General features: G+C 47.2%; 1 protein-coding gene across 1 annotated transcript in view; it reads left to right on the top strand.

Moving 5' to 3' along the window:
- Nucleotides 1-22,792, top strand: part of sm (heterogeneous nuclear ribonucleoprotein L) — a 256,255-nt gene that overhangs the window by 9,558 nt on the left and 223,905 nt on the right. The window contains exons 2-3 of the mRNA XM_076365095.1: nt 12,809-12,852; nt 15,583-15,652. Coding sequence (XP_076221210.1) covers nt 12,809-12,852; nt 15,583-15,652 — 114 coding nt within the window. The remainder of the gene's footprint in view (nt 1-12,808; nt 12,853-15,582; nt 15,653-22,792) is intronic.

Raw genomic sequence — 22,792 nt, 5'->3', positions numbered from 1 at the left:
TGGACATTACTGTTGCTAGCGTCTTCCCTGGAGAGCGCTTGACTATGGATTGTTTAAACATTCGAAGTGGTGGGCATGTAGGAAGCTCGAGTGTGACGAAACTGCAGTTTCGACTTTGAGTTACAGTTTACTTTCCGTAACAGTGTACGATTCCGAAGCAGAAGCTATTTCTTCTTTGTTTTGATTGGCCGGTTGCTTATGAGGATTTGCCAATAGCGGCGCGTGGGGTAGGCCAGTGTGATCGCGGACAATGACTGTTTGGAAGACGGTCGAAGATCAGTCAGAATTTTGTTGTTCTCGATATTCTTTGATACTGTTTCGTATCGATTGCCGGGATTATTAACGCGTGCACCAATTGAACACCCAGTACAACGAGGAAATCTCTAGATTACAGTCGCAGTCCACGATCAAATGTTCACCATTCGAAAACACGGCTTATCGATTCGTCGGAATCGATAGCCACCTGTCGGCCGGACGAAAGATTTCGGGGGACTTTTAATCGCGCAAAAAGCACCGTTCTCATATGTGTGCTATCCACATTCCGGGATAACAGACCCGACACATGACACAGCGCCAACCAGAAAACGATCGTTCGGGATTTTTTCGAAACTGGCCGGTCGGTGTGAGGTTTTCCTCATTGTTTGAAAAAGCTGGCGTCAATTCCCGATAACGTTCTTTTTTCCACGTGACCTCGATGTTTTCAATTATTGTTCTTTTTCGTATGAGATCTCTTTGTATATACCTAAGAGCTCAAGGCAAGGTCTGTTTTTGTGAATTTCGCGAGAATCGGATTCGTTCGGGAAATTTTTGCCGGCGATTCTGTACGATTTCTTTTCCGTCGATTTTCCTCTTATTTATATTCGCTATCCTAGGTTGCCGAGTTTACATTCCCTTATTACGCGATAAGCTGCGTCGCTTCGCGAACCGAATCATCTCGCATCGCAGGCGCATCTCTTTGGCGAGCTGCAGAAATATTTGCATTTCTCCTGCAATCCCATTTTCACGATCAGGAAATAGGTTTCATCCATTCTGCACGAAGAAAGGCGCGCAATGTTCGCGATGATTCAACTCCGTCGAGCTTCGCTTATCGCCAAAATTCAAGATATCGTTGTTCAAGGGTTAGCATCATCGCGAGATGGTTTATCTCGTTGATCAATGGATTGATACAGTAAAAATTTCTCTGGTAACTCGCGTATCTTTCACATTCTGCGATACCGGTCGAACGGAATATCAGATAACGATTTATATTTGCTCTCGTCAAGGATACCTTGAAACGTAAATTCCTTACGCGACGTCTCAGCATCTTCTGCTCGTGAAGACGACTAATTAAAATATGCTAAATTATAGTAGCTGCTACTAACTGTTCTCCCTTTTTTTTAATAAGAATGTAAATACGTACGAGGTTTATTTACGAACAGTTATAGAGGATCTTGTCCGTTTCCTCTTGAGCTGTTTTTCACCATTAACTGGAATGGGCGATCCAAAGCAATCGGCCGGACTCGCGCATAAGCACGCGCGAAAGTTTCCAACGGCGAGTAAGGAGGCAGATTAAGTCGGTCTCGTGATTCGCGATTAAATGAAATTAGAACGTCACGGTTCGCCGATGAAGGCTGATCGCCTGGCCACGTTTCCTTTTTCCTTTTTCCCCGTTTGGCTCTTCCTGTTCAGCAGTTTTCTTCGGCAATTTCGCTCGCGTGTAACGAGACCCAGCGCCGGCGACTGGCCTCTTCGGCTGGGAATGGCCCAGAACTTCTCTCGAATCGGAAATAATGGAAGCGCCATTATTTCCCGCATAATGCGAGATTCCGGGGGGACGTTCTGTTCGTTACTCGGCCGCGTAATGTAGGAACGCGTTACTCGTTGACGCGGGAGATCGCTGCCGGCGGCGTATAATTGGAAACTTTCGAGCGGGAAAAACATATACAGCGGGCAGATTAAAACACATTCACCCGAAACGCCGGAAATTTAACGCTCTCGCTGGCGGGTTATAGATATCTTGCAACGAGAAGTTTTCGTTTAATAACGGATCAGATTGTTTCGCGAACGATATACCGTCTAATTGATGCTGCGCGCTTCCGATAACGATGCATTTTAATGTTTAATGAATAATAATGCGCAATATTGGATTCGACGGAGACCGTCGTTCAGGATTCGATTCGTTTTATCATTAACCCCAGGATGCATTAATATTATGTCGGCTTAACCGAGTTCTGCAGTTTTTCCCCACTTTTATCCAGGGTAAATATTGACAGTCATCGATTACGCGTTCAATTAAAGTTCATTCTGCCAAATACGTATTGTTTGCACCGACGGTTGTTGTAATTCGAAAATTGCCTGCTACTAATCGAAACAAATGACCGATTGGGAAAATACAACGGAAGGGGCACCCGACGAACCTACCAATATCGAGGAACAATAAGCCAAATTATTTCTCGCTCGGAAGCCAATGCGGCGCAGAAGTCCGGGAAACAAAAATCGAGAAAATGTCTTTTAATACATTGGTTTTTCAAATTTTTGGTTCAATTTGATCAGAATAGTATACAAAGTCTTCTTTCAAACGTTAGGATCTGCAACAATAGAGTATCATTTATTCCATTAAAATGTACAGACATCAGAAAACAACAAAAAATGGATTTAACCGCAATCACTTCTGAGCGACTCAGTTCATAAATAAACAATAAATAGTATCTCAAGCCGGCGTGTAATGTAACATCGGAAGACAAAGGCTCTGGGATCGGCCCAGAATTTTGGAAACTCGAACCGCGGGAAGAGAAAAGTAGACGGAAGAAACTCCGAGTCCGCGACACTTCAGAAAGCTACGATCTGACATTTGCAAACCAGTCAGAATTCATTCGTCGGTGAGGTGATGGTCGGTCAGGCCGTTTCGGCTGCGAGAGCTGTTCCAGTTACGTCGTTTCAGCTCTCTTTGATCGCACGCAACCGGCTTCGAAGATCCGTCTAAGTAGGGGACCGCGCGTAGATGGCCGGCCGGCGATCAGAGGCGTCCACGCGTTCGATACAACGGTCGTTTCGTTTAATTAAATGCCTCGTGTCCGTCCGCGCCTCGGCGCGACGCGAGAATTTGCGCATGCACGAATGCCGGCCACCTCCGGGGGCGACGTTTCACGAGCGGCGCGTCGAATTCCGCCCGAAAAGACAATGGTGACGGGGTTCCGCGTGCCGCGGAACAAGCGAAACGGGAAATCGAGTCGGACCGCGCCGGTTCTAGTCTAATAATTCCACGGGCGCGTGCGCGCGCGCGCGCCGATCCAATTAACCACGACCGAAGGATTACCCGGCGTGGTTCTTATTCGTGGAATCACCTATTGTCCGCCATCCGGGAGGAACCTACGACTGGTTCACTCTTGCGTTGGCTACCGAAACGTATGCAGCTGTTTAACCCTTTGCACTCGGAAGTTTTTCGCTTGAAATATTCAATACTTTCCGATTGGATGTGGGCAAGATTCTTTAAAATGAATTTATCAAGAAATCACAAATTAGGGAACAAAGCTATTTTCTTTCAATATTTCACGTATTGATGCAGTATGCAAAGTTAAATGGTAAATACAAAAGTTTATTATTTCACTGTATCAAATCATCGCGTGGGAGTCGCCTCTCGAGTGCAAAGGGTTAATCATTCGCTAGCAGCGTTTCTTTGAACAACGGTCTCCACGGTTACAATGTTTTATTAAATGAAACCTCTCGTCTGTATAGAATACAACAATCAAGAAGATTTCTTGGAAATTTTACCGTGCGTTACGATATTAGATGGAAACGCGTATGTAATTTACGCTCTTTGCACGATATATGAAACATTGATCGTCACGAACATTCAACGCTGGTAGCGAACGCGTTGAAAGTTCAGTACTGCAGTATCTTTGGATCAAGTTCTTGCCTTCGAGACATAGATATATGCGAAGGTGTTCTAAGAGTGAAGATTGGAAGAGGTTTTATGAAGTTTTTATGGGAACATAACGAATTCCACGGAAGCAAATGTTGAAAGTACGCAGTCGATTGCCAATAGACTGAACCCCTTGCATTGGAATTTTCTTTGCAACTATGATTTTTATTTTACTGTGAACAATAGTAATCGTAATGAATAGTAATATATAATAGTAACATTACCTCACTGTTAATAATAATTTAGTTTCAATTTATAAGTCTGATAGTAGCAAAATAACCTGCGATCGACTAACGATGAATGAATAACTTTGATTTTTATTGAAATTAAGCTGGATATTTTCACCGTGTGCCACGGGTCATTAAATGGCGCGGGGTTAAACGGGTTGAATGCCATCACGCGCGTTTCGCGACCGGAAAATCCAAGTGGTGCCTGTTTCGGGTCGAGCGAGGACGTTCCGCCGAAATTTATAGATTCCACAAAAGCGAGCCGCTCGTTTCACCGTTTCTAAATTACACCTGGTGAAAGGGATTGTCACTCCGCGAACATGAATCGTAAGATACGCCGCGGAATCAAGTTCATGAGTCACCAGGCTTCTACGCTATTCCGTTTAGTTTCGTACGTTGCTGTCAGAAGCAGCGATATTCAAACGGATTCTGGCGCGTGATTATTTTTGGAGGTATTCCGCGGTGGTTCGATTGTTACCGCCGATTCTCTTTCGCGCTGTGGGATGCGTTTCGATTGAAAATGGTTGTATAAAAAGAAACCGAGGTATTTCGGAACAGCCAGAACAAAAGGGCGTTGATGGGAAAATTCGTTTTTTCGTATGGTTTTATATTCGCTACATGTTACCGGATGTAAAGATTGAAATATAAATCTGCGTGCACGTACGAACGATTACAATGTTTCTATTGAAAATCGGGCTAAAGGAGTATACGAAAAATTGTGTAACGCGAGGTAGTTTCGTTGGCAATGGCGAATCTGACAACGAAGTCAAATTTATAGAGTCGTGTGGAGATTATTTTAATTAAGTCCTCGATATTTGGACGAAGACCTGCTGCAAAACTTCATCTGAGAGGACGTTATTTAACGTCTACCAAGTAAATAGTAAATTCGCGAACTTCAGACGTTAACTGTACATATATTCTACAAATATCGCCTTAATCTCGGTTGGTAGAATTACTCAGCCCGTGGTTCAGCAGATTACCGCAAATAATCGTCGGTTCCGTGCAGCTTGAATTTTCTCTATTTCCCGTTATCGCGTCGGGTGGAAAAATGGGTGTATTTTTGTGCGCAAAGTAAAAACGTTAATTACTGCCGCCGAGCGTTTCGCGCATTAACTGGATATACGAGATAAGCCACAAAGTTGCTTATTTGGGTCTTCTGGGCCAGAAGTACGTCCTCGGGTGTATACCAGCCGCAACCCTCGTCAAAGTTGAAGAGTTGCTGGTTCACGTAGAGTTTCATGGTTGGCATAATCCGAGAGTTCGTCAATGTTACGCGAAAGAATCGAATCTAATTTCTCTATACTCTGTCATCGATTCCTCTTTATTCCTCGCCGTAATAAATCCCGCGGAGCTCGTAGAAATTGAAGAATTTAATAATCCGAATAATTTGAAAATCGATTAACTTTCCGGAAAAAGAGCAATTCGAATTCCATTAGACATCATTACCGTTTCTTCCTCGCCTTTTTTTATTGGCGATGGGTCGCGATAGAAATTGATGGCGCGCATGGCGAAAAATTCATTCCGAATACCAGACGCGTTCCTCGCGCGTTTATCGTCTAGATCAGACAGGCGACTAACACTTCCTGGTGAATACTAAGCGACTCGTTATTTTGTGTCCTCGGCGAACACAGAGGGGCGAAGTCGCGACCGTCGTCCGCCCGCCACCGTCGGTGCGCATTGTTCTGCTCCAATAATTGCGTTTGAAATCAATTGGACGTAACGAAAAGGTTCTGCTACGCCGACAATGATTGAAGTACAACCAGACCGGCCGCCGGCTATGAGTCTAGGACCCCGGCCATGGAACGCGACGATGCTCGTGCCGTCATCGCCGCTGCGGGATCACGTTCCGCGAAATCGTTTAACCGACCCTCCATAAAAACGGAAAATTGATTCCGCCGGCAGTCCCGCGGAATTCTCCGCTCGTCCGTCGATTTCTCCCCTTAAAACGAGGTCGCCGAAGGAGCTCCGACGGTCTTTTATCTCCGCTTTAATTGCTCGACCCTGGGAATGATTAGAAGACCGGGATGTTCGATCGAGTTCGCCCCGGAAACGCGGAAGATCGATGCTACGCGTTCGCGCGACAGATTTGAGTTGTTTGGTAAACAGTGGAGCTTCTCTCGTAACGGTTTAGTTCGTCGACAATGGCTCGTTCTTCTCTACGTTGCGTCGGTAGCTTTTAGAGTTTAGCTTAGCGGCTTTGAGTTGTAGGATAAATACGGGGGAATGAATGGAAGTTGTTGGAGATGGAATTTTTGCCGGTCGAGGTGATAAAATAAAAGTAAAGGTCACCCGACTGATTTCGATTGGTATAAATAAGCATTGATATGCGTGAAATAAGATACGGCCGGTTCCGGTAGCGAACCGTGATCCTGCAAACAATGCTACCGTGCACTATCCGCGCGCTGAACCCTTTGTAATACATCCCCCTTGTTTCTCTCTACGGTCCGCGCTCTGTTTGTATACGGCTCGGATACATCACGTAGCGTCTGACGAAAGCAAAGTGGCGGAGGCTGCAACCTCGAAGAGGAAAGAACTCTTTGCCGGTTCTAGAAAAGCACCACTATAAAACCGGCTTTATAGACGAATGTGTTTAAAGCTTTTATATGAGCGCCGCAAAAATTAAGTTAACCACTTTGGCCGGAGTTTAATGGGTAGACCCGCTGACTATATCTTTCGCGGGTCGTTCGGAAATAGTTTAACTACTAGCGAAACAGTCCTAACTTTCAGCCACGCTGATAATTACCGAATAAAATTCCTGGAACTGTTGCGAGCGTAAAAAAATATTACTTCCCGCCGACTTTATACTAGCGCACGTGTGCTCTATAAATTTCTTGTGGATCTCGACGGAAGCGACTTTGTTCTACATTTTCAATTTATCTTCTAGTTCGGAATGATCTCTTCATTCTCCCCATTAGCTACAGAACACATTGCGAATCAAGCTTGCGACCAGAAACTTCCAACGAAGACTCAATCGAATCTCGAATTCCGAAACGAACTTTCCAAAAAAGTTTGACCACTCGATCTCTCGATTGTCACCGCCGTTCTCCGAGCCAGTGATAATAATTCCGCTTCTGTCGAAGAAGAACAAGCTTCGGGTCCCGACCCGAGCATACCTCGAGCTGTTTAATATCCATTCATATCCCGACGCCAGTCGCAGCGGATCGGGTCCCACGTTCGCCCAGTGCTCTAGCCAGCCGTCTCGCTCTTGTCTCGAGTCGTTCGTCTTTTTCCACTTTTGCACTCCCTCCCCTCCGCCCTCTTGCCCTACTCCGGCGGTTGGGAATCGATAAGACGGCGTAAGTACGCGACAACCTGCAAATATGTACTTTGCATTGCGAGCAGCTGCTGCGGCCGCGTTTGGTAAATCCGAAGTGACGCGCCTAATCTCCGCCATTAACGTTATTACGGCTCGGCGGGGGGTCGAGGGTCGAGGTTGCTCCGAGCCGATGTCTTTCGGGGGCACGCGAGAGTCGACGGGATACGCAGTGCCACGTGTTCGCGCCCACGACCGCATACAAACGCGATTCTACCCGCCGGAAGCTATAATGCAACTAAATGGATCGTGTAAACACGATCTAACTTGGCGCATGCAATTCCTTGGAAAATTCATTGGCGAGGGGGGTTGAACGTTAGATCGATCCGGTCTCTTCGTCCGCCTTGTATGGATCCCGGCCCGTACACGTTAGGTTAGCGTCGCCGTCTTCTGTGTGCGGTACAATCGCGGTGGCCCAATTATCTTGTCGGCTATGAATTACCTACAGGCTCCACGCTGGCTTCCGCTCGCCCCGACATCCTTGCCAAGCGCACCCCAACACCGAACTTTCCGTATATTTCGCCCCCTTAATATCGCCAACAACTAGCCGGCGTTTGCGACCGCGGGGGAATGGCGGCGGGAAAGTCGCCGTTCGAGAACGTTCGCCGCGGAATTCCCGTGAGAGCCGTCGCAACGCGTGGCTGAAAACTTCTATCGCGAGCCGCTGCCCTTGGGCGAGGCTAACGCGTTCGCCGGCTTGATACCTTGAAACATGGTGCTCGGTATTAACGTCGGATAAAACGTTTATGAAACGGAAGCTCGCGGCACGGCGATGTACGCGGTGGGAAAGAGGAACGGGACTGATGGGAGCCGATGGTTTTTGTTCGCGCGGAACGTTGTATCCCGCAGGGTCAGTGTCTTGAGATGGGCTCTGTCTTGCGGTGATTGATTTCATCGAGGACCTCCTTGCCAGAGGGATGTTCGTACTGTGGGAACAAGTGGACGTAACGAATTCGCTTCGAATCTATTGTGGAGTAGAGTTTGAAGGTTTCTGGTTGATGGAGGTTTCTTGAAAAGCGTTCTTGTGGAGTATTTAAACGTGGAATGACTGAGGTTGGTTGAAAGGTAATGTGATGAATTTTCTTAGTTTACTAATTGTAGAAGTGTTAGTTTGTTGGTTGATAGTTCCAGTGTTTCCTCTGGTCTATTTAGTTTAGTTTCTTCAACAGATGGCCAAGTTTTAAGTCGCTACTAGGTTTCCCGAATAGTTTCAAGAATTCCTCGAGTAGTTCGCTCGCAGGACAGTCCGAGTCGCTACAACGCGTAAGCGTTGTTCTTGAGGGTTTAATCTCTTTATCAGCACGCAGCTGGCACATGGCCAATCGACTTTCTACTCGACTCCGGGACGATCTACGACGCCCTCTCCTTGTTTTGATTTTGCTCGTTTGTCTTCCGATTTGCCTCCGATCCACGGATCTCGGGAATAAAATCTTGATTTAGATATAAACTACTTGCATATCCACGCTATTACTGGCGCAATCCATTTGGGACTAGGATCCCTGTCCATTTCCGTTAATAAACGGAGCGTTCGCAGTGAAAATTATCGCCGCCTCTGCGAACGGTCAGACTTTATTTCCTTTCCCGCTGCTATTTTGTTCGTGACTAATGTGCATATTTAATCGTACTCGACAAATGGACACGAACTTACAATTATATTTGAATTTAAAAGCAGCGGCGCAACATTATTTTCCGACCCGGTGAATTCTGATTGCGCGAGATTGCGATCGCTGCACATACGGCGTGAAACGTTAATGTTGCAAATATTTCCTCCGATTTTCCGATTAATCGATTCTTAATCGGAATAACGAACGAATAATTGCGTTCGATTATCGTTCGTGCTAAATGAAAAATATCAAGAATAATAAAGTACCGACTCCGCATCGACGATACCTCCGAGCTGACAATCCTGTTATATATCGATCCGTCCATTCTCCGCCCAGTTGGCTCTTCAAACTAAGCTATCCCCGTTTTTCCATCCACGTCGCTTGAATATCATTGTCCACACCTGTTCCGGGCCAAAAGTGTTCCACTGAACCCACAGGATAACTAGCTGGAGGCATTGTTCCGGTGGAACCTCGACCCTAGGACCCTGTCAGCGTTAGTCTGCCGAAGCTCTGGCGTCTCTCCAGGCTGAACTGTCTCCACTTTTCCTTTCTTGGCACCTGGACACCATAGTCCACACCTGTTCCGTGGTGTTACCGCTTGACAAATGGTGCTTCGTTTCTGGTGGCAGTGTCTCAATCCCTTAATCCCGAAATATTTCTGCGTTATTGGAGTAACATGCATGATCGGAATGCCTTCTCATTCATACGTATCACCCAACATTTCCATCGTTCCAATTAATCATACACTTCCACTCTTGCGTCCACTTCCACAATGCATTTCCCTTTATCCAAGTTCAAAGCACGTAACCACTGAACGCGTTTGACCAAGCCGAGATCAAAAATGGACCCGGCGGAGGCGTCGCGCGTCAACCGGAAATGAACCGACCCACGCGCAAATCCTGTTTCCATCGGCCCTTGGGTAATATATCGGAGGCGTGGTCAACACAGTGGTACCCTCTTTTTTTTTCGGCCGCGGTCCGCATGATCCATTGAGCGTGAAACCACGTGGTTGGCGCGTGGCCAGTGTCGAGTTATGTTTATAACAACGTTGTACAGATTCTACGTGGGATTCACCGGTGCCTCGTAACGGCGATAGTATGCGGGCTCTCCACGACGATGCGACACGCCGTCAGAAATGTTGGATCGTTCCTCCGCGGGTATTCCGTAAGAATCTTCTCCTCGCCGGCGACGAGGTTTTGCTTGGCCACCTGCCCGGGCCAGAAACTTTTTCGCCGTCCCGCGGCGTGTTTTCCTTGATTTCGCGGCGGCCGCTTGGAACCGGCCCGCGAATCAATCACTGGGCACGCGCAAGTAGCGACGCGCTTTGACGTTTAATTAAAATTAACGGATGACCGGCTGCGTGCGTTATTGACACCGCCGTGTGCAGATCAAAGTGACCATTACGACGAATCGCGTCGCCTAATTTGTGTTTTAAACTGACGATCTTTCATCGTTCCACGTACTGATGGCTACTTATTAGTCTTCTGGAAGTTACAAACCAGCAACCGAGACTGTTTTAATCAGTCAGAGTGGAAACCAAAGGGACCGAGAAGATTCGATTTCCCTTTGTCGACGGTGTTTAGGATTCCGCCGATCGATGTTTCCATTAATACCATATCAAGGGAACGAAAGGAGAACTCTCGAGCAATTGAAACTGTTTCGCAAGAGTTATTTTTATCAGACCCCCGTCCGAACGATTAACTTTCCGTTCAAAGAGCGGCCAGTTGCGCGGCCGATAAGAACGGCAGTGCATCGTTGAAGGGGTCCGTTGGCACGGGTCAGGAGTTCACCGCGAGCGTACGTACTCCGAATTCACCGGATAGATTTTCTGACTCAGCCGTCGGTCGTGTCATTAGATGCCAACTGCGCTTTTCAAGCCTGCGCCGAGTATCTCCGCGACGATCCTTCCGTCGCAATTCTCCCGGAAAACCTGCTCGCGGGACGAACGCGGGGGGACTTTATCGCACCGACTTCCGGGCCCGGTGTATTCTTTTCCTCGAATAATCCGCGGAAGGTGCTTAAAGTTTACCCAGGAGTTCGCCTTTTAATCCTATTAGACGATCTTAATGTTTCACCTTCCGACTACTTGGCACACCTCGCCGTCCGGGCCTCCGAATTTTCGCGGAAAAGTTCGCGATGGAAATCTTAATTGACACGCTCCGTCGGCGTTCAATTTTTTCACGGTAGAGGAGACGGGACGGGGCTCGGCCGGCTCTGGAAACTTCTCGCCGATCGCGTCACCCGGCCACGTATCGGCCGGCGATAATGAAACGGTCGGTATGCGTCGGTTTAAAAATAGACCGCGGAATAATGATGCGTTCGTAAATTGGCGGCAGCTCGCGCGAAATTTATACGACTTTTACGCGCTGCCTTTCGATGCGAACGACCATGTAATCGACTCTGTTTACGGGTATAATGAACATTAATATTTGTCGCGCGGCGGTCTCCCGTTTCATTGGTATCGTGTTCCCGTGGTCGCCGATTGTTTCCCGTTCCCGAATCGGTTGTCTTCGCCTGCCGCTCGTTGCCACGTTTCTCGCGACACGCGCCCGAACGATTAAATAATTTTCATCCAGGCCGCCGGTGTTATGCGAGGAACGTCGTAAAACCGCGTCGCCGGCGCGACGAAATAACGTTTCCATCAAGCACCGCGCCCGGGCATCCGGGCGTCGTAAATTACGAAATTAAATTACTTTCGTAAGGATATCGGGCCGTCGCTGTTAGCGATATCGTTCGTTACACGAAATTTGCATAAATCGAGAATATAATGCTCCTTCGATCGTCGTCCCCGGGCTATATCAGGGATACAAATTGCGCCCGATTAAAGCTTGATTCAGTGCGGTCGTTACTTTAAAAGTGGAAGTTACACGGCTACCGAATGACGACACCGAAACGCATAACGGTGATTTACTTGCGTTTACGAGTGATTCCCGTGAGGAACGCGCTTTTAAGGCCCGGTCATTAATACAAGATTTACGGAACCGTCCTTCTTTCCTTGAATAATTCTTGCGGAGGGGCCCTTGCAGTTTGTCGCAGAAACTTTCCAATATTCCTTAAGTATACGTAAAGCAGGCCAATATATTTTATAATGGATGGGTATCTTCTTACCCGCTAATTATTAAACGCTTTTAACATCGCGAAAAGTTTTACAGTGTATCGTGTTATTAATCAGTGACCGTTACACCGACAATGGAATCCATAATGAATTATATTTCTTGTTGAATATTGTGTGTACACGTTGGAGTGTCTTCAAGGTACTTTACTCTTCAATATTCCAAAGGGTATACACGCGAATAATAATTTACTAAACTCCGATGCACGCTGCGAGCGAAGTTTTTCATAGGATTTAAGGATTTACCTAAGGTCCAACACCTACCCGCCCCTAAACCGTCTCGCTGCACTATTTCCGTCGCTTTGGGTGCTGTCGTAAAAAGACGCGTGGACGCGTATTAATAGATTGCTCGAGTACGCATCCCTGGTGACATCGCGTACCATCGAAATTCAGCCAAAACCGCATCGCGCATTTCTCTTATGCAACCTTCGACCAATAAACGGGAAACGACAGGCAGAGGCGGAAGCTAGGTACACGCCTCTTTCGCACCGTCGCGATTCAATCCTCGGATATTCACGATACGGCGCGTCGTTGTCTTCACGGCGCGCGAACGTTCCGTCCCGCGGGATACGGCGACGATCGAGGACAGATTTATTTATTCACGCTCTGCCATACGAACTCCGCTGATGTACCTGTTCACGTTTGTTTCAGAACCACGAGTATGGCGGGTACGGAGACGAGCCGCGACGCAAAAGGTGAGTGACATTATATTTTCTCTTTCCCCTGTTTAATACTTAATCGACCGCATACCGTCTCTGATAGGTTATTTCGAGACTAACGATTCATCGGTAATGTTTCTGTATATATTTTCGTAGCGAACTCTTTAATCCAACTGGTTCTGAAAAGTGCACAAGGCTCGAGAATATATCGTTTCTCGCGCGAGACGCGTTCTTTTAGGAATATCATTAATGGTTGCGAGTTATTGTCGAAACGAAGATGTGGAATTAAAAGCGACGAGTTCGGAAGAGAAGGGTAATTAATATATAATACCCGATGAAAGAGGTGTTCGAAAATGCTTCGAGATTGGATTACCGAGCTCTATCGAGACGCGCCTTGTCAAACGCAATCGCGTCCGCTCGCTAAACGCGCTCGCGACACGGGCACCCCTACAGAGAGCAGTTAGCGCTCGCGAGTTCGTCGTGCGGATATCACTCGATATCGGATTCCCGCCGCTTTGATTCACGCTTAACGCTCGAGTGAACTTCTTATTATTAGACTTGGCCCGTGCCAAGGGTGGGGCCGGTTCAGATCAGTCTGAAACTTGGGTGACCGGCTGCGACGTTTTAATTAATTTCGACGTATGCGCCGGCGTGCTCCTCGCGCCGTTATCACCGGCCAATTCCACGGCACGGTCTCGCTTTTAACGGCCGGCCATTATTGCAACGTTGTTGCTCCGCGTGAAACCATTAGCGGCAAGTGGGTCGATGTCGGTACACGACCGAGCCAAACAATTCGCAGCGAGGTGCAGACGGCGTGATTTCATTGTTCGAAGGCATGGGATCGTGAGCTGCGAAAAGGCCTGGCTGTGGGCGGGATGAGCTGGCAACTGGGTCGGATTATTGCTACATTTCAAGGAAAGGTTGACGAAAAATCAGAGGCGCGAGGATTGCGGTGCATAATAGCTTTGTCACGATGTGTTTGATTAAGGGGCATTTAGTTGGGAGCGCCTGGAGACATTGTCTGTCGAAGAGATGGGAGTGCGCCAAGCTCTTTCAATAGAGTTGCGATAACTGGAGCATATTTAGAAGATTAGTAATTGAATTGTACGATACACTTCGATGCAAAACGAAAATTTAATTTCTGTTGATTTGGTTCGGTGGAATAATTAAAGTACGGACTAGTTATGCGATGAATGAAGTAGGTGTCAGAGTCGCAGGATGAATTTTTTGATTATAAGACAGAGCTCCCCCGTGTCTCGTTTGCATGATTTTTTCTAATTTTATTTGAAACTAAGTTAAAGTTCGACTGAGTCGGTGGAATCTCTCTGCATACTGGTCGCTAGTTATGAACTTTTTGAAGGAAACGAGGTCAGCTAAAAAGAATCACATGGTACGACGCAGCATCAAGGTAGTTTAACAACTTATGTTATCGAGAGTAGGTCAAATTGCGCAAAAAGTGCTAACAAATTGAGCCTCGACTTTCCTAAAACAGAGAAATCTACTTCGACCGATCGATTACGAGTGAATTAATCGAGAAAGTATTCACCGTTGCCCGCAGAGGATACTTCGGAGTCGATAATTCGTAGAAGAAAAAGGAATTCCGCGTTCACTCGAAACCTGCGTTCTCCCTGAATGCCAGACGTCGGCGCCAGGAAAATGTTTTGCCGCGGATTAATTTATGGTTATGAAATTCCATTGGGATTCTTCACAGGTTTCGTTTCTGTTCGTGATTCCCTCGAAAAGAATGAGATCTATAATATCTCGGAGTTCTTAGAATATTCGGAGATTAGTCTCGAGTTAAGAGGAAAGAGAAGTTCGATGAAATTTCGTAATTCGCAGTAGTAACAACAGATTCCCGTGGAATTGGTCACTCTGCATTGCAAAAACCGCCGGACGGTCCATCTTTCTTTCCGCAGGGAAACGGGCGTGGGCAGTTGAATTTCCAATTGGCTCCGAAGCGGCACAGAGGTTGGGCGGGGGCGCATGAAAAATGGATTCGCGGCTATCTATCAGCAGAGGACCCTTCCGTTGTATCGCGGACGTCGTTGAATCTCGGAAGGAAATTACCGAGTACAATTTTTCCTCCGTTTCTCTTCGGGATAATCGAATATTCGGGCCTCTTCGCCCCGGCGAGCTCTGATTTAATAAAGAATTTCGCCAACTGCGCGCCACGTTGATGTAATTTGACTGCAATTGAACGTTGCCCCGGGAAATGCAGAAAATTTTTCACTGCCACGGCTCGACGCGTGCACCGTCGCGCTGCTGCAACACCGGCGGCACCGTGCCGCACATCGAATTACCCTTCCGAACGATTAAATTGTTCGAATTTAAGGCTGCAATGTATTCCGTTCTTAATGGTTCGATTCGTTTTTCCGCGCTGTAAGCTTTATCCTATGATAGCGACGTTATCGTTGCAAACTCGACGCAAATCCCGAATTATGGAGACGGGCGGAAAAAAATGTATCGGAAATATCAGTGAAATGAAACGTTTATTTCATTCGAGTCGTTTAAAAGCTGTTGCCTATTTCAATATCGCTCTCGATGGAAAACGGAAGATAAATGGAGGCAATGAAACATTCACGATCTGATCGATTTTATCGATAATTATCACCGGTTGGGACTTCCTCATAATATTTTGAAACATTTAGCAGCGATTACTTTCTCGACAGAAATTAGAAGACAATTCTTCCGAGCGGTCTTTTAAGTGTTAAACATCTGGTATCTGTATACAATAAATATCTAATTACACGCTTTCTTATTTTCCAGAGAAGACAATAATACACCAAATCACGTTCTCCTCTTCACAATTATCAATCCAGTCTACCCCATCACTGTGGTAAGTGCACACTCGCGAATCTCCGAAAGCTCTCCCGGCCGTGCCTCGGGGCTGTCTCGGGTATGATTAAACACGCGGCGCGCTTGAAACGATCCGGCGTTCGCTGCGTCTCTCGGGCACAAACGGATGATTCACCGCGGACGCGTTTTCGTGAATGCAAATGTTTGTAAACGTTCCAGCCGCGGGGTGACGTGACTAGCCGAATAGCGCGCGTGCGACGCGCGCGGGCGATACGTGTCCTTCCTCGCGAAATATAAAAGAACAACGCGAGAAACGAGCTCGCTGAAAGAGGGGACAAAAGGGGGATGTCTCGGGTCTGGCAGAGTCTTGGCGGAGTTCGCCGGGGAGAACCGTGGAACCGCCGACAATCGCGTTATTCGATATGAAAAAGTAATACCGCGGAGGTTTGTCTCGCGTATCGGAGACGCACACGTGCGAGCGGGAGATTCGAATGGCCGGAGCGGGCATTGAAACGAAAGGCAGGACAAAAGTTGCTGGCGCAACGCGAGTGCCATACAGGTTTCGCAGGCCGTCGGCACCGCATTTTATTTCTGTTTTGCGCCAATAATAGATGAGCTCTGTCGCTGTTTCTGTCCCTCGAATGGCCGATGCTTGCGCGATCTGGCATTGTTCGCGGTCCGTCCATTCGCGAGTTCTCGCATACTTATCCGGTCACCGCGTTTATTTCTTTTGTTATCTTTTCCCCCGCGGTTTCCTTTTCCTCGTTTTTCACTTTTATCTCCGCGGCGGTTGCACTAATTAAAGAGTCTGCGAATCGAAGTCTTTTTAAGGGTCAACGCGCGAGCAATCGACTCGACTTTATCGCGCGTTCGCAATACTTCGCTGTCGTGCAGACGATTCACAATTCATTATTCATTTTATTATTAACGACGTCTCCGTTGGTCCATGCATATACGAATGTACTTTCTTCCAACGAATTTACACGTGCGACGTTTGAACTCGCGAACCGAGCGCAACACGTTCGTAAACGTTGAAATATTCAAAGCGTCGACGGATCGTACGCAACCATTCGATCCACTTTATCTAAACGATTGGTCAATATTAATTCCACTGCATATAAATCTGGAATCGAACTTGACCTCTACGAACTCAAAGGGTTAACGAGAAAATCCGCACGATTCTCGTGAATCCTGGTGTTCGTTGGATCGTGGAACAAAGCGTTCGCTGGTTGTCCCTGGACTCCCTAATGGTACCGGCGTCAGTTTTACTTTAATTATACCCAGTAATTTCCGAGGTCGGGGGCCAATTGAAATTTTAATCCCGGTCGCGATACAGAGCCCGGCAACTGACGTCGATTTATGCGTCCTCGGGGGGAGGGAAATGGCAAAACGGTTTCACTCGCGAACAGGCGGTCGCCTCGCGGATAAATAACTCTCTCGCGTTCTCTTTTCTTTTTTCGCGCTCGCGCACGCGCGCGCACTTTCACCCTCGTTCCCCGACGTGTCGGATCGCTTTACGGCAATTCGCAATAACGCGAATTAATGACGCGTGACGTGGAAGCCCAGGATTGTTGCTCCACATCTCAGAACGAGAAACTCGAGCCTGACCCGCGGCGCTCTCTCGCTTTTCGCGAAAGCTCCTTTGCCAGAGATTGTTTCGCAGCGACGCAGTGGACCCGCTGAATCTTTCCGGGTCCCCGATTCCTCCGTAGGATTCCCACCGAAGACATTAAACGGGGATTTAAGCGTTTTCGTTGCGCCGGTTTAACGTGAGATAGTTCCCTTCTCGCGGGGAATCCCGCGTAAACCGTAGAGCCGGGGAAAGAACAACGCAGAACCGTTTAATCTCCCGGAAAATGGATGCTCCGCGATAAGATAAATAAATTTGATTTGCAAAAGATAGATAATACGAGGAGTTTGTCCTGAGAAAGCGTCCGCGGTAAAGTTTTCACCTGGACCTTAAAATTGCACTATCTAGAACGAAGCATCCATATTAACAACGTCGCAGCGCAACCTTGGAATAACATCCTTTCTTCGTGCGCATCGATCTTAACCCTTTGAATGCTATGCACACGTATTTTCGATCTTTTTAATCTGACACGTGCCACGGCGATAATCACAAGTGTACCTGATTAACACGAAAACTACCAGACGTATCAAAACGATCCACAGCTGATCTCTTCACTTCGCAGTTATTAAAAAGATAACACAAGTTTCCCCGAGAGCTGATTAAAGAAATCGATTCGCAACACGCGAACTGAATTATAAATCAATTAAAGCCTCCGTATATGCACTCTTGGAGTTTCTACAGAGGAATTCCGCAAAAAGTCAATTCACCTCGGTAGTTTGTGTTAATACGCGTTCCTTAGGATTATTCAATTCGGTGAAACGAGGCAATTACAATTACAATTTGTTCGCAACTTAATCGTACGAATTAAGATAATTCGTAGACTCGAACGAGCAGAAGAATATTCCACGCGGAACGTTTCTGCTGGTAGTGTTCGGCGTTCAAAGGCTTAATTACCAATGATCCGCATGTAACGGCTCACAAAGAAAATACCGATCCCCCAGAGAGCGCGCTCGGAATTTTCTCATCGTCGAAAAATTTATCCGCGCGCCGTTTCGGCACTACAAACCGTAGTAACAAGCTAAATCGAGCGCGGGTGAGTCAGCCGCGCGGTCGCGGGGGCAGCGCTGTTAACAAAGTTCCAATGGCAACACCCTATCAGTGTTTGCTCGACGAGCGGGGCCGCTGTCGAGGAGTTTGATTTCTTGCTTCCAGCTCCAGCCGCGATATGCAAATTGTCCCAATAATTTGGTAGGGGAACGGCGCGTGTCGCGAGTCGATAAACGTCGGGGGTCTCGGCCGTGTGTGTAGGCAGCGGCGGGCCTGTGTAAATCGCGGTCGCCGAGCGTAGAGCAATACCCGGCTCGAATTTCCCGCGATTCGCTTTATCCGTTACCTCGCCGGCTCCAGAGCTCAATGAACAGTCTCGTATCGCGCGAAGGAAAATATATAGAAAAGCGAGTGGGCAGCGCGAAAGCCGTCTTCCATCTATCATAGCGACCCGCAGGAATTTATTGGAACGGCCGGCAAGACGGTTTCTCTGCGTTAAGCCCAGTCCACACTTGACCGTCGCGGCCTCGAGTGTCCTCTCAAGATCCCGTCCGGACGGAGCTATTAGTCAGAGACCCGGCGTTGTCTCGCGCGGTATTTTCGGCGCAATTAAATCGTATCAGGCGATACATCATCGTATTACCGAGAATTTATCGGAACCGTTGGAATGTTGCTCGGTTCATGATACTCGAGCTGCATTCATGTCCTCGGTACTCGCGGGGAGAGCATCGATCATAGGGTTGATTAAAGGTATTCAGGGTAGCTTTCTTTGCTGCGTTTTTACTCGACCCGCGATATCCGTCGGTCGTTCTGTTCGTACAACAGGTCAACCCTTTGCACTCGGAAGCATTTCGTTAGAAATATTTAACATTTCCTAACTAGACAGACGATATTGTTTTAAATGAACTCAAGGGAAATCGCAAGTAAATTGAGAAACAACGCTTTTTTATCCCAATATCTCACACACCGATGCATTATACACAGTTCAATATTGAATATCAAATTTTATAGTTCTACTGCGTCTAATCAAGTGAGAGTCACCTCTCGAGTGCAAAGGGTTAATGAAGTTCTTAGCAGTCGATTTTTCTACGTCGAAAGTAAAGAGGAATATCGACGCTCGCGTCGAGGATCGTTGCTGTTTTAAGCTTCAGCGTAAATGTTTTCGTAGTAAAGTTCGTGCGCTCTCATCGACGTTTACATTGTACGATGTAAACGCGGCGTTAGGCTGAACGCGCGCGATCGTTTCGCGATAAGATGTCGCGGTTGAGATCCTTTTGGGGGAATAAGGATGTTTCATCGTGGAGTTGTGTTACTCCGCTCTCCGCGGGACGGAAGGAGTTGCTCCCTCTGTTGTCCGAAAACAATGGCCGCTGCGACGTTTTGCCGCAAACCGCTGGTGCGCGTTTAGCTTAAAGCCCCGTGCCCGCTTCACCGGATGGACATCACGCGCCGCATGAGCTCTAACGGAGGAATTCCGCCAGACGCGGACCCGTTCGCGTCGCGGAATGGGTGCCAAGTTTCCGACACTGCTTAAAAAGAACGGCACTATCGATCACGCATCGCGGCGCACGTGACTCGAATGCGAGCCCGTCCACTTTCGAAGTGTGCGCCGGCCTTTAGGCAGGCCAGATATACGAGTCCGTGTACTTTTTAGCTCCTCCGAAATTGGATCTAATGCCGCAGGAATTTTTATTGCCGGCCGACGGCGGTTAACCGTACAATGCGCAATTCTGTTTGTTCGGGGATCAAGAGAGGACTGGTACTGCGCAGCACTGTGGTAAATCAGAGAGAAACGAAAAATGTTTTTCTTCGAATTTTGCCGTTTTTCTATCGTTTACTCGGAACTGCGTGTATACCTCGTCGTTAATTATTCATCTCGTAAAGTGATCGAGTTTCGCGAAACAGTTGGAACAGCTTCGTTAAATAATTCTTAGCGGAAAGTGGAAATTTTCAGTGTCAATGCACGTTCACCTATAAAAAAAGTTGCTTACCCAACGCAAGATCTTAACCTCATTTCTTTCGGTGTAAACTGACCTTCTTTTTGTTTACGGGTTTCGCGGGTGAGCCTTTTAGTAGCCCATTGAATATTGAACGGAAGACCCGGACTGCAGATACATTAGTTCATGTTTGTACTCTGAACTTTCGTGTACACTCGCTAGGATAAATAATGTAATGAAGTTGCCGGAATGAATAGAAAGTGTCGTACATCATCGCGCTAGCGACATAAACGGGCATTGTATTCAAATGAAGCGAATTTACAGGGATTTTTTTGTAATTGCGATCTGAACATTCAGCGTCTTACACCCTGAAGCGATTACGCGTACAGAATCTTCGCGAAGCCTTTCCAATTTGAAATTCCTTCCTTCGACACTACAGCCACCGAGGAATGAAACAAACCTTCAGAAATGTTTCCACAGAAATTCGAAGAGTATCGATACCATACACTTCGCGTATTAATCAATTTCTCTAATAATCCCTCGAAGCATCCGTTGTCTCTGACTGGCAAGAGAAGAAATCAAGAGTAGGTCATTTGACCTCTTACTTCCATCGTGAACATGCTAATTACAAGTAAAGTTACATCGTAATCGCATTCCCTTAACAGGTTAATATAAAAAGCCGTTAATGTATGTAAAACAGCTCAAAGTAGCTCTGTAATGTTTCTCTATTATTGCGGCAATTAGAATCAGCGAACAAGCTGCTACCTCTTATTTCGAGCTGGCACATATTCCTGTACATTAACGTCGGCTAGGCCGAGAAGTCTATGCCGGCAACTGTACATAGCCATGAATTTTCGCGGGCTTTAATACCTGCAATAACTCATCCACCGGGCCCTGTTAGAGTCAGCGGATTAAGATTAACACCTTCGCCGGCGTGCAAACCCACCCGGCGCCACCCCGTGTTTCTGGTGCGCGGCGGCGTGCTTTTATTTCGAATACCGAATTATATTACCGCACCGGGGCAGCGAGCGGCGGCGCAGCGCGATAGCTGTTATTTTAGAATGGCGGGCGCTCCGTCGAATTTATACGGCGGTGTTCGCGTCACCGATAGCTCACCGGGCCGCACCAATGAAAATATTTTAATTGGCCACGGTCCGATCGTCCGTCAGACCCGACTAAATATGCATTAGGCGAAGATAGCTGGAGTGGTTAACGCGGGTGTTGCCGGTTGATTTGCAACACTGAATTCTATTTGGAGTGTTTGAATCTCGGTTGTGGTATGTTCCATTCGTCGATCGTTTTCAATTTCGCTCGCGAAAGAACCGCGGTTCGAAGGTGTGCGTGAAATATGAGGCTTGGAGATCTTGCTTAGAATTATTTGGTTAAATCTGCTTCGAAGGTATCTTCAGTTGCAATAACTTCGCAAATATTGATTAACGCATTGAACGCCGGCTAAATTTCAGTTACTAAAGACACGAGCGTCGGTGACTATATTGATACATTTTTAAAGAAACCGAAATTTCTAACTTACGAAAAAGAATAGGGAATTCGATTTTGTAATTTTAGTTTGGATTTGTATTATACATATCGAAAATGTTGCATTAACGATAGCCGGCGCGCAATGTGTTAAGAACACTTAAAATCGTACCTACTACCAAACATATTTCCCTACAATTAGAGTAGTCGTATAATCTTTAGTTTCCAATAACTTCTGAAATGTAGAGTAAGAATATTGAAAATCTCGTACCGTCCATCAATATTCCTTCATAAACGAAATACTCGCGTTTCCTATCGAATAATGTCCAAATAACCCAGCCACGCTTAATATTTCGCCTCCGTGCTATAGAACACGTTCGCAACTATTCCCACGTTATTAACCGCGCACAAAGCGAGCATCCTCCCCGTTCCAGCACCGTCAACTGTTATTATTAACCCGCGAGAGCGGGCCCGAGAGTGTAACTTCTTATCGGTTGCTATCCGCGTCACGAAATGAAAATTATAGCCCGACATACCTAGCTGGCCTCCCTGGCAGTCTCGCTAACTTCATGACCACTTAATCCCGTGTCTAACAAGGTAATAACGCGGGCCAGTAATTGTCACAGTACTCGTTTCGGGGTTCGTTTAGCGACCTTCCTCCGGCCGGCCGTAAACAATCGGCCCGGTGCCTTCTCTCTATCAAGCCGCGAAAGGCGAAATTTATCCCGCGATATCAAGTGGCGTTTCATGCGCGTTAACCGAATCGTTAAACTCGCTGCCAGGGCTTCGGTTTATTCAGTCCGGGGACGTAATTCCTACCACGAAATGAAGTTCCAGCCCCCCGGCACGGTACCCGAAGCAATAAGCTACCCTTCGCGCCGCGCGCTGACACCGCCCGGTAGAATTATATTCCTATATGCGGCTGGATATGCTCTAACGGTGCACACCCTCTTCTCCTGGCAATCGCCTTGACGTGTTTAACGTCCACGACCTACTTCCGCCCTCCCGTCTTCCAGGGGAGCAAGGTCCGCCATCGCCCGACATTGCCATTTCTTATGGAGTCACTGCCGATTGCCAACTAATGCGCGATCCGACGGTTTGGGAACGAATCCGATCGTGTTCCTCCTGGGTTAGCGATCGAAGAAAAGTC

The sequence above is a fragment of the Nomia melanderi genome, chromosome 2 (genome assembly GCF_051020985.1).
Source record: "Nomia melanderi isolate GNS246 chromosome 2, iyNomMela1, whole genome shotgun sequence".
Classification (NCBI taxonomy): domain Eukaryota; kingdom Metazoa; phylum Arthropoda; class Insecta; order Hymenoptera; family Halictidae; genus Nomia; species Nomia melanderi.
This window is presented reverse-complemented; position numbering and strand designations above follow the sequence as displayed.